General features: G+C 42.9%; 1 protein-coding gene across 1 annotated transcript in view; it reads left to right on the forward strand.

Moving 5' to 3' along the window:
• gli3 (GLI family zinc finger 3) overlaps nt 1-18,247 on the forward strand; it is a 92,579-nt gene that overhangs the window by 48,325 nt on the left and 26,007 nt on the right. Inside the window, exon 4 of the mRNA XM_028569816.1 lies at nt 840-945. Within this exon, the coding sequence (XP_028425617.1) occupies nt 840-945 (106 nt within the window). The remainder of the gene's footprint in view (nt 1-839; nt 946-18,247) is intronic.

Below are 18,247 nucleotides of genomic sequence, written 5' to 3' on the forward strand. Positions count from 1 at the left end.
TGAGATGTGTTCATATAATGTATGAATAAAGAAGTGATTTGTTACTTTGTGGACTCTTGTGTGCATGTTAGTCATTTGCTGTTTCCGTCTTGCTTTACAAGTTTTAACCCATTTTAGTTTTTCAGCAAAATTCCCACTCTTGGTTTGCTCGTTGCAACTTGTCCAACAATGGATGCACAGTTGCAAAACAAAATTCCAGCTTTAGTTTTTAAGATTATGGTGTGGAGTGCAGTTAAAGTTAGAAGATGAGTGCATACATATGTGAATTCAGTCTGGTGGCAGCACAACAGTTTCAATTTCGGGGGTAAAAATAGAGAAAGGCTTGGAAGCATATTATGCAAATGTTTTATCTGGAGGGAGAAAAAAAAAAAAAAAGCCTCTCCATTTTCTCTGGCAGTTGTGACAAAACACTGATACAGAAACGAGTGTTTTTGTTCTCGTTTTGTACATTTCTTTGGTTGTACTTAAACGTTATCCTTTGTACAAAACCATATTATGCTCGGTATGGTGAGAACCATGCCATATGGCTGCTTTTCTTGCGGTTATTTATCGCAGTTTATTTTGAGTTCTATCAGCCTTGAGACATTTACAAAGACTTCCTCAGCGATCATTTTGGATCAGCAAAGCTTTTAGTTGAGTGTGTTTAATGAGGTCTCATTTGGGTGGGTCTGCTGAAAGATAGCCATCAACCGCTGCCTTTCATTATAGCTGCTATTTAGATTAGCTGAGGAGGGAATAAATTCACATGACGATATGTTTTAGAGGAACCAGAATCTTGCAAGGTGTAAAGAAAATATCTTATACTTATGTTCCCTTTCTCTTCCTGTTATCCTATACAGCTGCACCGCAGTTCTTCCCTGCCTTCCATCCTCCTGTGCCAATCGACGACAGACATACCCAGGGACGTTACATCTACGAGCCTTCCCCTGTGCCCCCTCTTCATGTGTAAGTCTTTCAAAGTGGTCACACACTCGCACACACAAGCGGAAAATCCACCGATCAAACACATCATAGAACACATTTGATTGAGCTGCATCACGCGCATCATTGACGAGCTCTCCTAATGGCGATACAAATCAAGCTCCTAAACTTCCTTCCGCCCGTGGGCGTGGGGGCATGCTCCTCGCGGGTGCTGCGCGCCTCTCTTTGCCTTTCAGGATCAAAGGCCACGGCCCTGTACGTGCGCAACATGATCCGCATGTCAGAGACACGCAAATGAACATGTGTCAGGGACGTGGAAATGAGAGCAGGGCGAGGGGAGCCTGGGAGCGTGCGATTCTCATAAGAGCAGTGATCAAGCCTTGTCAAGAGAGGAAAGCAATGCCTCTGCTGACATCTTCCCATCTCTGACAGACACAGATGGGCCCCCTGACACACAAACTGTATACTACTAACCACCGCGCCCCATCCAATCACATGCACGTACAGGCTATCTAATATGAAGTAAAGTAAAACAAGGTGTCATGCCTCGTAAGAGAGAGTGGTAAGTATTTAATGCAGGGGAAGTCTTATTACAGTATGGTCTCGTATTTCCCTGGAGTGCTTCTGCCGGTGCTGGCCAGGTCAGCAGAGAACTTCAAAGCATTCCTTTAGCTCACTCACTTACATACATACACTCATACACGCACAAATTACTCTTTTTTTCCTCCTCACTTTTAGTCACCCTCTTTCTGTCTCTTTTACTTTCTCTATCATTTGTATTCTTCGCGTCCAAATAGCGAGCACCATAAGCAGATGCTTCATCGTCCTTGCGGCGCTTGTTTCCTTCCCGCAGACACGAAGGAAGCGATCACGGCGTGACGAGGACAAATTGGATGGGGCAGCTACTTGGGCCGCATTATGTTTGATATTCTTCATCATTATCAACTCCCCCCTTCTCCTCCTCAGGAGTCATATCTCTCCCTTGCTGATGTGCCACTAAGCGTAATGAATTTTTTATGCCCCCCCCTCCCCCTCTGCCTCCCCACCTCCGGCCCACCGTACCTCTCAACCCCTCATCTCCTGCTCAGGGGGCTGCAGCAGAGGAAAAAAAAGAGTGTGTGGGGGGGGGAGAGAGAGGCGAGGAAATAAAAAAGGGAGGTGATTGATGCCCCGTGTCACTGCAAACAAAATGGCAAATATAATTTAGCATTTAGCTTATGCAGAGATAATGGGGCGAACACGCGCCGGCAACATAGGCTTGAACAAACAGCCTGACTTGTTATCCGTCAGGAGTGCTTTGGTACGATCTGGAGCACAGGTTAGGGAGGGGGAGGAAAGAAATGAGGAAGGGGTGGAGGGACAACACAGAGCCAGGGAATTGAATTAAGGGGGAGAAGTTACGCAGCGCCGGTGTCTTCAGTCACTCTGTCCGGACAGGCGTTATCTGTGTGCTTGGTTTGCTGTCAGTAGAAACACGGCCGTGCTCTGCCATGCTACTTATGGCCTATTTATCCAAGCCATTAAGCATAGAGCTGTTTAATATGACACGCTATGCTAAGGGAAACTATTTGTCATTATTATAAGACAGCTGTTTAGTGGCCAGCCTTATTTAAATCTGTGAACTCACTGTCACACACACACACACACAAACACACACGTTATCTATGAACTTACGTGGGTTCCATGCAGAAAGGATCTCAACTACTTTTAAATCTTTGCACAGGGAAGCAACAATATTGCCTGCTTGATTAAAAAAGCAGCACTGAATTCCTCAGTGAGAAGAAGCACTCATCAGTCGCGGTATTACAGCTGGGTCCAACCACCTGATGGCAAATTGGAGTTAATTACACTTCCAGGTTCGGCTTTGTGCAAGTTTTAGCCAAACTTTTACGAGCATAGAAGTAGTAAACCTCTCCGAGGATTTAAAAGTGATGCATTCGGCTCAGCAATGTTGCTTGTAGCCAGCTCGAGCAAATAGAGGCAGTCAGCGTATAGCTGTCGCTTCAGGGAAATGGAGGACAGGAGGCGGCTTATGGAAAAATATTGAATTGTTTTAAGACAAGTTCTCCTCGGTGAGCAGAATTAATCGTTATTAGCCCTCTCAAAGATATGCCTAAGTACACAGGGACTATTATTGCAGTACTTCCCCATGCAGCCTCTCATTACGGCCTGTAATTACAGTTGGGTTGGCCCCGCGGCAGTTCCATCAATCCAGCCAGCTTCCCCCGCCACGCACACAAGCCAGTCACCACTGGGCGTCTGTGGCCGAAGTAAAAACACCGCAAACGCCCAGCAGCTTGTTTCCTCTCCGCCACAATGACACATCCACCATCCATACGTGCAAATGAACAGAATCATATCCTATTACTGTGAAGGGCCTAATTGAAACATGTTTATTTATGGCCCCCGTTTTCAGGCAAGGAGCGGGTGTTAGCAGCGCAGCTAACGGGCTCCAGTGATATGAGGCGGTAGAATTAAATTAAAAGCTCATAAAATGAAATATGCTCCGTATTAGCTGTTTGACACTTAATTTGCCTTCAAATGAGCAGAGGAAATCACAAATTAACTGTCCTTTGTTTTTTCCCTCTTTACCTCACCTCCCTTATTAGGCAAGGGAGAGCGCAATTACAGACAGAGGCTAATCGTTTAGTTTATGAATTCTTGTGGGGAAGGTATATGTGCCATTCAATATTAAAGCCTCAGGGTCAGGAGGTGGTGGTGGTGGGGTGGGGGGGGGGGGGTGGGTGGGTGGGGGGGGGTCCCTTCTTGTGGGTGCTTGCTTTACTGAGGAACTTGTGCATTCACATGGAAGAGAGCTTTAACAACCCCGATTTAAAATGAAGCCAATGCCAAATAACACCACACTCCTTCTGAGTTTCCATAAACTCCCGACTTAAGCAAGGCCTTAAGGTCCTTTACCGATCCAGAACCAGCAAAAGTCTTTCCTGTCCTGAAGCTAGTGCTTTTCCCTCTGCGTGTCTCTGGTCTGGAAACAGCTGACCTCCAGCCTTAACCAAAAAGAAAAAGAGCCCTTTCGTGTTTCACAGAAGATGCTTCCTGCTTAAATAAACACATTGATCGGTGAAGAGTAGCCTCTCCATGGGAGCTCTGGTCCCCTCTGCCACCACCATTGTGCGGGACTGGCTTAATGGGAGTTTGGGGGGAGGTCGGGGCCAAGAGAAGAGACCGCTCCTTTCATTCCAGCTTTATTGCCTGACCACGGTACATAGCAAAACAAAACAGCCCTCTCACGCGGCTCAGCGCCGGCTCTCGGTCACCCGGAGACTGCTTAGAACAATCAGAGGTATTCGTCACAAGTCAATTATCAGCATCAGAGTTTACTCTGGAGTCCCGGGCCCTCGTGCTGTGAATGGGGCCACTAAAACAACAAAACATTCTTTTGGGATAAGCAATTGACTCACAACCTTTTTGCGCAGTTACCGTATGTGTATTTAGGAAAGAATTGGTCAGAATGACTGAGTCCATTTAGGAGTTTATAAAGTTGTAAAGCAAATAGAATTGACTTTAGCTTAGAGTTGTGGTATTTTTTTGTGGAATTTGTGATGAAATATTTGTATCAAAAGGTTCTAAAGATAGATTATTTGTTCAAGCATTGGAATTTGTGAGCAAATGTTTCAAATGACCACGAAATCAACATTTAAATCATCTAGAAAAGTAAAGTAAAACATACATGTATAATCCAGTCTACAGTTTCTATATACCAAAACACAAATGAGTTAATATACTGTATTGTCTTTTCTGTTCTGAAATGATATACCGCATAATGGATTTAATGCATTTTGAAAGATGCAACAATCTGAAACCAAAAAAAAGTTTATATTTTAGAGAAAAGGAAACTCATTGTGACTCATGCATAAAGTCATGCACTGTATTTTCTGTCAGTGTGGAGGTGGCGTACAGAGGGCTGCGAGGGTGCGTTTCCCAGCCTGTGTGGTTATTTGATTCAGGAGTGTGTTTGTTCAGCTGCGGGCCCACGGCCTGACTGCAAGGTATTCTGGAGGTACCAGGGGAGAGAGCTGCTGCACGTCTCTGTCATCGCAGCACGACCTCAGCGCTGAAACGATGAACCAGGAAGGAGTTAATTGACTCAAAGGCTCAGTGAGCTGTTGCTTCAGAAGCATAATTTCATGTAAAGATTTCAGCATGGCACCAAAAAGCGAGTGAATCACCTTGTTAACCTGCACATTTTTATTTTCTGCACAGGCACCCGAGATTCTCACCAATTTCACACTGTTTTTCCGTGCAACAACTCTTCCCCCTCGCTGTCCTCTGCCTGTGGTGGAGAGAGGGTTCTCTTCCCCCCCCCCTTTTTTTTTTTTTTTTTTTTTTTTTTTTTTTTTTAGATGTGCGCCGTGTTGTTTTGTTATTTACATAAACTGTTGTCAGAGCGCCCAATCTGGGCATAGAGGAGCGGCGTGTTGCTTAGCATAAAGACCACGGTCTTATCTCAACACCTCCTTCCAGATGGGACGAGGCCGAGTATTGCAATACAAATACAAACACACACACACACACATGCGCGCACACGTACACACACACACACACACACACACACACACACACACACACACACACACAATGCAAAACAATAGGAAGACAAAAGGGTAGCTGTTATAGAAGCTAGAGGAAACATGTTCTGTAAGTGTGCAGCTTCATGATTTGACTTTGCTGTGTCAAGATCTCATTTATTAGTTGATATTTACTTACAACATAAGTCAATTTTCACCGATGTTATCTGCATTTTTAGTCCAACACATGACAGTAGTTGGAATTTGTACATGTACAACATGTTTTCTTATATGGCTGTTTTTTTGCAAAAACATTTTCTTCAGATTCTCTGTTGTAAAAAAAAAGAATAAAAATCATTGCATGCTTGACAATTGGCTATTACTGTAATATTCACATTTGAATATAGTCTAGACTAAAACAGGATGTGAAGCAGAGCCATAAATTACATAGAGAATTGATGATTATTTCATAATCGCATCTGATAATTTGTGTCCAGATATGGCTGCTGTCACCGAAAAGCCAGGAAGAGAGACGAAGGCCACTTTTTCATCCTCCTCTCCAACTGTCCAAAACCCATTCTGTGTGACTTCATAGGTCACCCCTCTCTGGTGCAGTCACTGCTTTCCCTCCGTCCTCCCTCCCTCCCCTGTCTCTCACCCCCATATCCTCCCCCCTCTTTAATACTTTCTCTATGGAGTAAGTCGGGGGGGACAGGCGGTCACGCAGTAGCTGGCTTCATGATTAATGGTGTTTATTCTTGACAGAAGGCTCCTTTATTTATCTGCATTGCAGTTTCACTGATACTATCAGTCACCTGAATGAAAAATATTCAGTCATACCAATTTTGCAGTATAATTGAGTAGAGTCACTTCCTTTCAGTTTTTTTTCCCCCCCTCGCTCTCCTCTCCCACTCTATCTGGCAGCCTTATCATCGCCACAGTAATTTTCGCGCTGCGTTGTTTGATATGGAGAGGCTGGCTTTAGCCGTATTTGACATAAAGCCTCTTCAATTTTCAGAAAGTTGTGCACCACGCTGTGAAAATGTGCAAAGAGGGGGAAAGTATCTCTCCCCTTTTTTCTTCTGAGGCAATTTCAGGATTTAGAAAGAAAGGAGATAAATGCCTAAGCAGAAATGTGGGCAGATTGAAGTTACAGTATATCTATTTTTTTGTAATACACCAGTTTCAGAAGCCTAAATGGCCAGTGTAGTCTTTTTTCTATTCATCCTCTGCACAGGACCATGATATTCTGAAGGCACCTGTGTATTTTGAGAATGATGGATCCAGCAGGTTGGGTGAAAAAAAAATTTGAAAAGGCCTGTAAAGGTTTTAGGGTTGAGTCATTACCCGTGGAGATCTGTTAAGACATGTTCCTAAACTCTATTTACCAGGCTAGGATTACCTACGCTGAGGCTGCTCCTGCCGCTGTGTATTCCTTCCTAGTTATTAAACATCACATGCATTTTTTATGTTTTTTTTTTTTTTTTGCTACTTTCTAAACGGTTTATTACTGATTTAGTAAGTCTTATCTAACGGCAAATAGTAATCTCAACTAAAGAAACAAATCATAGTATTTCTAATCTACAAATGATTCCTTACATAACACTTTCATTCATGCAAATCCTATCTGATTATTCGCTGAACAAATATTTCCTGTTCATTGTCGTTTCTTCGGTGTAAGTCCTTTGGTTGAATTTAATTTTAGGCTCCATTATAAATATCTTTGAGAAAAGGTACATTTGGATGAAAGAGGAACGCATTAATCTCTAATACGAGGCCTGTGAATTTGCACATGTAACACATTAGTGGATTTGATTTTCTGTACTCGAGTCATTTGCCCCCTCTTCATGTTTGAGATCTCAATTTGTAGCTCTCCCATGGAGCACAATGGAAAACCAGGTCTGAGGGGAAGAGATAACAGGCAGGTGCCAACAGCCCTGCGCTAATGTGAGTGAGCGTGTGTGTGTGTGTGTGTGTGTGCGTACATCCACGCTTACATACACATTCACTTTAGAAATATTTTCTTGTCAGTGTTTTAGCGTCAGTGTATTTATTTTACTGTCATTTTTATGTTTTTTCTTTGCAATTCTTAACCTTTTATTTCCCCTCTTGAATATGAAACATTTAAAAAAATATTAATTTCCCAGTTTTTTAAAAATAGTAGCCCGCTCACACTACATTTCTCATCTTAGACATTTAATCATGTAGCCTATAGTTTGCAAAATGATTGTTTAAATAATTATAATATGCATTATAAATAGGGCTGCAGCTAATGATTATTTTTGATATCACTTAATCTGCCTATTTTCTTGATTAATCATTCTGTCCAAGTGTCAGGTACTACATAGTAAAAAATAGCCATCACAATTTCCCAGAGCCCAAGGTGACACATTCATAATGTTTTTTTTGTATCCATTAATAGTAAGTTTACAGAGATACAGTCTCTGATTCCAAATATAGTGATCAGCAACACTCGACAAACCTAAAGCAACATTTCATTTGTATGATGTATTGATAAAGAGCACATTCAGTCTTTGGTGGTTTTGGTGGTAACTTACTTGATGGGTGTGGCAGGCTGTCACTTTCATGAGCCGTGCCGGTTCTTAATTGGCTTTGTAAAAAGAACCTCCTCTCATTGGCGAGGAGCTATTAGACAACAGCAGTGACTGTCGAGATATTACCCAGCGCTCGCAGCACGCCGCCTCACATCGTCTCCACAACCTCAGGCAGCTGCTGTCCTGACGTCTGCTTCTCTTCACAAATAGTAGTAGTAGTTTTAAAAACGAGCCTTGCTTAAATCACAAGAAAAGCTGATTTTAGAAAGGAGATATTTTGATCCTTACCGAATGCACAATTATCAATTTTAGTTTTTTTGTTGTTGTTTTTTTTTACTTTGCCCTACAGACGTCAGGCTGTAGCAGTGTAGAAATATGGAGTTTCCATTACTCTGATCTCTGGGCTGTGGGCTCCAGACCCTGCGATCCCACTCTGGGGGCCAGTTACAGAAAGTAACGAGACCAGGGGAACAGGGTCATAAATTCTCTCCAGCTCTCCTCATTTTCCATTTTCCCTCGCTTTCCTTTCCTTTCATCCCTCTCTCCATCTTTCCTCAAGACTTCACTATATGATTTAAGAAACCTAAATGCTACAATGTAAAATATTACTACATGTTTAAAATGCCTCTAATCCAGCTGATCCAGCTACAGACCAATTACAGTTTTTAATGTAAGTGAATATTATTTCATTGCCTCCCTTACAGCTTCTGCACCTCTTCTCCTCCCTTTTTCTATTTGTTTATCTTCTAAGTCACAGGGAATTTCACTCCTTTTACACTCTCCCCACCAATGCAAATTAATTCATATCACATGAAGCGATTCTATTCTCTCAGCCCTTGGTTATCTCCCTTATCAGATGGGGCGTCCATTACATCTGATAGTGTGATAGTTTCATCTAATAATGTCGTTTGGATTGAGCCAAAAAGAAACCCCTTCGCTATACTTCTGTCTCCCATGATACTTCACTTTTCTTTTCTTTTTTGAGATGGGGTCAGCTTGTGATGTTTTTCTCCCCCGCGAGTGTCCGTCGGGAGCTGCACAGATATGTACAGTCATACACGCAGCTGCAGGGTGACCGCAGGGAAGAATGCAACAAGCTATTTGTTGCATGTCCATCATTTTTTGACATCTCTATGTGAGTGATTTTGCTACATTAGGAATGAAAGTTTATTTAAAGGGGTTAAATAAAGCTAGGGAACTTCTTTTTCTAACCGAAGTTAAACAAATAAATAAAAGTTTCCCAGAGCAGGCTTATTAGGAATTCCCTACTGTTTATTCAACAGTTGTTGTCACTTATGTAGCAGTTTTGTGAAACGTCCTCCTCTGGGTATATCCAGAATGTACACAGGTCTGTGTTTAAGCCTCCCAAAGCTTCATCAAGCCTGCGCTTGGCACCACCACGAACACAGCCCCTTCATGATTAAATATCAAGAAACTCCACATGACATTTTATTAGTCCAACAAGATGGATGAAATGGCCTTAAAGTAGGCTGTGTCTTTTCACTTCCCCACCAGCACTTGCATTTCTTCTTGTCCGGATTTTCTTTCCTTCCCCTCCTCTACAAGAAGTATGTATTAGGAAAACGTGATGGATTTCATTCTGAAAAGGAGATTTTCAGCGCCGAGAAGGAAACATATACTGTATTGTTGTGGCTTGTACCTGATGCTCCTGTTTTCCTCCCTCTGTGTGTCAGCTCTCCCTCCTCTTCCTCCCGACCCCTTACTTTTTTTCTGTTGTTCTACCTCAGATCTCTGTCTGAAGGATTAGCCATCTCCAGCCGTGTGTCTCTGCTGTCTTGTAGCGCTGTGTATTGTTTGTGATTTGCTCAGGCCCATCCGTGCGGCTGCTCATTTCAGCAACCCAGCGTGACGTGGTGAATTGAGGGTGGATCCACGCCGCTCCTCGCAGCCCTGGGCCACACTCATTCTCCTCACCTGAGATAGGCCGTATACGCACGCAGACGCGCACTCTCATTACCCAGACTTGTCAGGGTAGCGGAGGCGGTGGGGTGTGGAACCTGAACCCTGTTTAGCTGCAGGCATCAGCTGAGTGTTTGTGTAAAGGCATCGGGGCCATCGAGACATTACTTGAGAGGAAAAGGAAAGATAGATGTGCTTCCTCCCTGTTTTCACAAGTTTAACACTTCAACACCCAGGAGTCCCCTCCTGTCTTCTCTCTAGCCCGGGGCATGCCAGAGGAACTCAAAACACTGACAGAGAGCAGCGCTAATTCCACCTGCTTTGAAAAATAGCCGCAATCATGTAAAAAGTGGAGATGAAGGTGGAATGGTCCATGCAAAACCATTTGTAAAAAGGCTAAATCAAGCATGGGAGAAAAACAAAAAGGGTTTTTTTTGGCCTCATGTTTGTTCCCTGATTCCAGCCCTCTTGAAATTCCAGGAAAAAAGGCAGCCTCATTTTGTGTAATTTTACTTTTATGTTTTCAATCCCTCGCTATACAATCTGTTGATTCGTTTTGGTAGACATTCTTATCTCGATGGCTGAAATTACATTTAATTGCAGTGTGGACATTTTTTTTTTTTTAAACAGCCTGCTGTGTGTGGCAAAGCCAAACAAACTTTTCAAAATAAGTAATTTGGAACCGGCGCAAGCGGTGAAAAGTCGAAGAGCCTTGATCTAAAACAAGAAGTGTTTTTCCATGTGTGGCACACCTTCAGATATAACCGGGTCCTCTGACACCTGGACCCGTTTGTTATGACTTGAGCTCATCACACTCACTGGCTCCTGTTGATAAACATATGTTATCACTCCAGCGGCGTGGAAGTGATACGTGCCTACAGGGATGTACTGGGTGCTTATATGTAGACAATGTGAGTGTGACTGAAACACACAGGGGGAGGAGACGGAGAAACCAAAGGAGAGTCGTGGGTCTTCAACTGAACAGCGAGTGTGTGTGTGTGTGTGTGTGTGTGTGTGTGTGCGTGCGAACTGACTCTGCAGTATATGGGAATGTCTGGCACGCCTCCAGAAGTATCCCACAGAGAGGGAATCCTGCCTGATGTGACCATGAATAGAAAGCTATCTCCACCTCCCTGAACCCACCCAGGCCTTTGATGTCAGGGGGTCACACAGAGCCCTCACAGGTCCGGGGGAACATAGTTACCCTGAACGCCTGGCAACCTCGCTGTGCCATGCCGGGCCCGCGGTCTGCTCTGCCCAGCCGGGAGGAAAGAAAAAGCAGAGAGGAGGAACCTTGGATCACATGGGGAACAAACTGTTCAAGTTCCTGAAATATAGAAATAAGAGTTCCTAGGATTATAAAGGAGTTCATTACAAAAATGCAGCCAGAGACTGACAGATTAAATCTGTTCTGTTAGGGTGCCTACTTGTTTTGGTTTGCTCTAAGGGTGTGAAAGCCTTGTAAATTTCAAAAATATTTTTTCAAAAAGCTAAAAGTAAAAGCATCATCTCCTTCTTTAACTTAATGGGAATTTAAGCAAAAATGGTGCATTACTAAAGCTTAATCTATAGTTGTACATTTTAAGGGATACTCAAATACTACAAAATTACAGGAGGCCAGGAACAGTAAACAAATATTGTTTATCAGTTAAAATAATTAAATATTAAAAGGCCCATAAATAATCTTTCTTTAAAATTATTTTTTTTCTTCTTTAAATTAAGTGAGATCAGGTGCACAGGGTCTAAGCCGTGCGCAAGAGTCCCTACCGACGACCCGCAGAGCTGCAAGGTCTGTAGTAAATTGAAAATGCAAACTTCCTGTTTGCCTTCATTGTATATGTCCATTATAAAATGCATTAATAATAATTAATTTTGGGGGGTGTCCATTTTGACCCATCAGTACAACATTTTAGGCGTGGCCTCAGGAGTGGCCCTAGATTGTACACTCCAAATTTCTTAAAGATCGCATGAGCCCTTAATGAGATATAACCTTTTCATATTTGTAGCACCCCCTAATGGCTAGTGTTCACATTTCTAGTTTACATCAATTTATTTTCATTGTGAATACGGAATTGTCAGTGAGCCAACCGGCACCCTAAGTTGAGCCACCCTAAGTTAATTATCACTGGACTACACAGTAGCTGACATGAAATACCATGTGGGGACCGCAAGAACTGTAATTGGTCACCTTTGGCTCCTTGTATTTTCTCTTGTAAGACAACATGAAGGACACATCTCCACTGCAAACCCTCTGCTCACCATGACCCCCACTCTCTATTACGATGAATGAAACAACACACCGGAAATGTGTCATTGGCACGGAAAAGTCCCATATTCAGTAATAAAACAAGGCGGACCTTCACTGTTGCTCGTGAGTGAATGAAAGACTGTAAACACAGTTCTTTGGGGAATATATTTAAAGCACTCTACATCTACAATACATCTGTCTATTGTTGCAGTGGTGCTATCAACGGGTGAAATCCCTCACTGAACTATAAATCAAAACCTGAGCTGGAGGTATCTGTGGCAGGACTCCTGTCAACTATAAATCCAACTGTCAAGCCCAACTTTTAAGATGGTCAGCATAGATGACAGATGCTAAAAGTGTTCACCACAACGAAAGGTTTTAACACTTACAGCTCCATGACATCTGCTGATGAAGACCATTGGAAATTGGAATGGTAATTTCAGGCTGTCAGCATTGAAACCCAAATCATTATTCGACAATAGAAACATTTTATGTCAATGACAACTCCCCTATTATGCACATCCTACGTTGAAAAACAAAATAAACAATTAAACAGAGAGTTAAAGGTTAAAGAAAGTTGGCTTCTTAAAGTAATTTCATATTAATAAATGTCTCTAGTCACTACCTATCACCGGATGAGGTAACACAGTGTTGACTGAGCCTAAGGCCCACTGATGCATTTTCAGATTTACGAACGAGATCTTTGAGATTGTAACTTTAACATTGCTGGCAGTTTCTATAGATTTATGACATAGCAATCATCTTTTATTTGCCATCTGCATCACACCGTGTGTCCACATTGCAGTATTTTCAAGAAGCTCCATTTCATGGGGAAGAAGTTGTTGGCTTAGGTTGGGAAAAGATTTTTAAATGTATCCACCTTTCGTTGCGTAATGTTAATTCATTCCTTTGCCACAGCAGGCAGGTCCAGAGGCCAGTGGTTTGACTGAAGGCAGGCTAGATCTGAAAGTAACATGAGTTCAAACTGCTGCTGTAATTGTCATTACTAATGTGGAAAATGAAGTCATTGGAATGCGCTTCATTGGCAGAACTTAATGAAGACTTTCCAACTGAATCATTAGGAACCTAGAGTATATATCTACCTTCCTCTGTTTGTGTCTCTGTCTGTCTGTCTGTCTTCTCTCTCTCTCCCCTTGTCTCAGCTCCCTTTCCTCTCTCCTTGAGTCTCAGCTGGCTCTGTTCCTGTGGCCCTTTGATCTCAGTGAAAGGGTTTGGAGCTTTAAAGTGCTTCTGTTTCCGCTGTCAGGAGCCCCTCTCTTCCTCCTCTCTGGTTTAGGCTTTCATAGCGGTGGCAGCCTTGTGCTGTGACTGGGTGGGTAGGAGTGGGGGTGCACAGGCTTCTATGAGGTGGTGAGATTGAGCTGAAGTTGGAGGGGGAATAGGTGTGTGATGCTGTCAGCCTCGGTCAGGAGAGGACCTGACACCTGACTGATCCCAGTTCCCTCCAAAAGCCCAGTTCCCACCTCACTCAGCCCCTTGTGGCCACAGGTGTAATGTGTCAAGACAGATGGGTCTACATAGGTTGTATTTTTGTACTGCCTATTCTTCCTGTATATTTCATATACTGTATGAGAACATATGGTGTACATCCTTCCATATCACCTTGAAATATAGTTCAACCTGGGTGCATTAGCATGATTGAGTCAACCAAGTACTTAATTTAACGCCTACAATAATAAGGTACTATTTTTTAGCATTTGTAAATGTGGGGTTGACTATTGGTGCTTTTACAAAATATTAACACAATGATAGTTTCGATAAATAATCACCACTAATGTGGATACAGTGACTAAGTGGGTGAAGGCAAATAATAAAATAGCTAGTAGGTCTGGTAAGTTCCGAAAATGACATCACTTTACTGTACTGCAGCCTCGAAAACCAGGAAAAGACAACTTTGTCTCATATCACGATATCCAAAATTTAAGATGGTATCTAGCCTCTGTATCGATGTCGATATAATATCAATATATTGCCTTTCCCTATTATTAAATTATTTTTTTTCTGAAGTCATGTTGTCTAAAATTAGCATATTAAGTTAAACATGCAAAGAAACACAATACAAATATTAAACAGGATACTTTTCACTAAAGAAATAACTTGTTTAAATACATTTTTTTTTTTCCTTTATGTCAGTATGATTTTAAGAATAATGTACTCAGCACATTAGCTCCATTATAAAAGCAAAGTTAACAATACACACAAAACATTGTAACCTTCTAATGTATTACACTGCATGAAAGGTTATGCTCAGGAAGCAAAGTTAACAATTTCCAATATGCATATGTGCTACTAAACACTTTCTCACTGCCCAGAGGCCATCAGTCCCCACCCGGGTCTTGGTCATGGTGCAACAATAAATTTAGATAAACATGAACACTAAATCAACCACACAAAAACGAAAACCCAGATAACATAAATGCACACCCAAAACATTAACAGAACATTAAAAAGCACTTTAAGTAGGACAAATACCTGTGGCAATGTTAGTGTTTCCCCAAATTAAGAACTTATTTCCAATTTCTATTGCTTCCTTTTGCAAAGTTGAAAATAAAGATGTTGGAAGTATTTCCATTGTCTTTCACTCTCAGTTGTCTTTGTGATTCTTAATGGCGATTACTTAAGTTGGACTTTGGTCAGTATCGTGAATTTTTTTTTTCAAATCTCCTTCTTGGACCACTCCAGCATCTGTGGGTGAAAACATGATGGTCTATGAACATTCACAGTTGCTGGCTTATTGGCTTTGGACTTACCAATTTCCTGTACCCTGTGAAGTACACATCAAGACATTTTAATTTAATTTCATGCGTAACCATGTCATGCTTGAGCTAAAAGTATTTTGCAAAGCACGGTTCCTGTTTTAGCAGACCGCTGTGTCAATACTACCAGGTCTTAACTGCTGCACCACAATGATACCTTCTGTCCTAAGTGAAGTCATCAACCTTCACCACAACTGTGTGTTTCTACTGCTGCTTTCACCAGAAAAAAATTATTAGTGTTGATATAACCTTGTTCCAAACAAAGATTCAAGGCCTGTTTACATGAGCACACACCCCTCCATGAAACCTCAAAATCCTTTGGGGGCATATTTACACTTGGCAAGTGTGTATTCATCCGGTGAAAAAAGACGACAGTTTAAAATCCACAGACCGCCCCGTGTAAACATGCAATGTCTAAAGAGGCGCTGGCTGGTTTAAGCGAGGCCATGTGAAAGGAAATGGCTTCCATATGTCAGGAGCTCAGAGCTCAGAGCTCACTGTGTGCAGAATGTCTTCTTTTGAGGGTTAATAGGAATAAAAAAACTATGATGGGAACGAGAGGAGTGAAGGAAAAGTTTTTTTTCTCTGGTGAGGCAGAGAAGCCTGCGGTACAGCTTTGATGTAAATCTTAAATCAGGTGTAACTAAGACGCCACTTCTCTGGCGCTCACACCTACTCAAGCACACACACAGGGTGAGCATTCCTGCACACACACACTGCACGTCGTCAGATTACTTCCTTTCGTCATGTTGATTTATGTATACTGGCAGATGCTAAGATGACGGCGAGCACTGCAGAGAGCAGCTGAACGCGGAGGATCGGACACTCTCTTGCTTTTTCTCTCACAAGTACAGAGACGACACACCGCACTCCTCCAAACCATCCATCTCTCTCCTGTCCTCCTCAAATCCCCTCACACCTGGCTCTGTGCCCCTGGAGACCTCTTTTTCTCTCCTCCTTCTCCAACTCTCCCTTTCTCCTAAGTCTTCTCCGTACGTCCTTCCCTCCCAATTCATAGTCTATATCTTCACACACTTACTCCTTCTCCTCCCAACTACTGTTCACGGTCTAACTGTCTTCCCTCCCTCTCGGCAGCCCTCCCTCATATCCTCTCCCCACACCTTTTTTTCTCTCCAAACTTTTCTTTTCCTTTTCACCTTTGAACAGGCTTCACACTTCCTCGTGCCACCATCTTCCTACTAATCAACACGTGTGCGCTTTCTTTTCTTTTCTTTAGTTGTATCTTCCTCCCCCCTGCCCTTCCAGTAGGACTAAGTTAATTGAAAAAAACAAGCCAAGCAAAGGCATTTAGCCACGGTCAGTGTAGGGAGATGCAGCCAATGCATGACAGGGTTAATCAGTGTCATGGCAGCCAGAGTGGGTGTCTGGCTCTCCTCAAATAAGCATGTGGAGGGCCAGACGAGGAAAAAAAAGTCATGAAATCTTTCTACCTTCCCTTCTGGGGTCTTGTTTCTACATTGAAAATGTCTTTCAGGGACATGGACATATTTGTCCCATATTCTTTGCCATGAATGGGCCTTTATACATCTGGTAATTTAAATGTATTCCATTGAGGTGCAGGATGTGATTTAAAAAAAGTTCATCATTTTTGATCAATGACAAAGCATGTTTTTTTTGTTTTCCCTCAGCTGCACATGTGCCCCTGCACTCATGTGTGTGTGTGTGTGTGTGTGTGTGTGTGTGTGTGTGTGTGAGAGAGATCCACGGTCAGCCATGTGACATCAAAGTGAGCGTCACCCTGCAGCTGTGTTGTTGATCTTGAGTAAATGAGGCATGTTATGGTGGTGTGTGGGCATAAGACTTGCTCATCATAAACACATACTCTTTCACACGACTGTTTTGAGGTGCAAGGTTGCCCTCAGCGTGACTTGCTACTCTAGGTGTGGAGGAAGTAAAACAATCTCTCTGGGGAATCTTCTGACGGGAGACGTGCAGAAACACAACAATCAAATGGAGGTGGAAAAAAAAAATTCCATAACCATTGTGTTGCAGTGTCAGATACGATCCCTTAATCTGTCACCTTTGCACACTTTAGCAACGAGGCTTTCACTGAGACTTCCAAAGAGTGTCTTTCACATACACCTGCTGCAGCATCAGGGACATGTTGTCACACACTTATGAAAGCCTTTAAAAACACACTCCATAGCCCCTTTGGGCTCATTACCTGAAGACAAAAAGTTTGTATGTGTGAATCCCTGTGTACACATATGTCTGTGTGTGTGTGTGTGTGTGTGTGTGTGTGTGTGTGTGTGTGTGTGTGTGTGCGTGTGTGCGTGTGTTGTTTCCGCTCCTCAGTGCCTTAGTCAGTATTTGCCCTGGCCTGAGCTCTTTCATTAGGAGGGCTGTGAAGTGGAGGGACGAAGGGGCTGGTAGGGGATCAGGGGAAGGGGCGGAGGTTGTAATTGGGCTGTTCCGCTCCCCTGGCCTTGCTCAAGGTCTCTGTGAGACAAACTCTGGGCCATGGTCTCTCACTCTTTCTCCCGTCTTTTCCCACCCTCTTCTATCTCTCCTCACCTCCTTCTTAAACCCCCACTTTCCCCTCTCCCTCCCTCCTTTGCTTTTCCTCTCCTTCTCCTGGGGTCATTTGTCACAGTACACTGGTCCACTGGGGAGCCACAGAGAAGTGGAGGGGCTAATTCAGTCTAATCTCTTAGCCTGTTAATGTCTGGCTGATATGTGGATTTCTCCACATCCTCAGGGGAAGGCCTTTGTGGTGAAGGCCATCATTATGAAGTTTCCTTGCCCTCCTAGCCAATTATAAAAAGGGAGACAAATTAGTTCATCTCAAACTTGGCTCCTAAGAAGTTTTCTTGATTGTTCTCAACTTTATTTCACATCTTATATCATAGAGACAGTAAAGATTTTGGATTAAAAAAAAAGAATAGCCTTATAGCGCTGGTGTTTTCTATTTTAAGACAATAATTGTGGATCTTGTGCGAGACTTTGGATTTTGTGCAACATTGTATCCGTCGTGTACAATTCTGTACACGGTTTCTGCCCAAAGCCAAGTTTGAAGCCATCTGAGTAAAGTGGTGTAGCGTTGCTTGTCTGGCGCTGGCCAGCGGTGAGCTCGGTCTATCGTTTCCCTCTGATTAAGACACAGTGGTGAAAGCTGCCTTTGATCTGAGGAAATGTCTGCGTAGGGAGCAATTGGAATGCAACGCTCTCCTCTCTGCCTTGCAGATGGAGGGAGAGAGATAGTGTCACAGTCCATTTGCTTGGCCTTGCCACTGCCAGTCCACCCATGGTAGTAAAATCTGGATGGCGAGAGCCGGT

Source organism: Perca flavescens, chromosome 22, assembly GCF_004354835.1.
Source record: "Perca flavescens isolate YP-PL-M2 chromosome 22, PFLA_1.0, whole genome shotgun sequence".
NCBI lineage: Eukaryota > Metazoa > Chordata > Actinopteri > Perciformes > Percidae > Perca > Perca flavescens.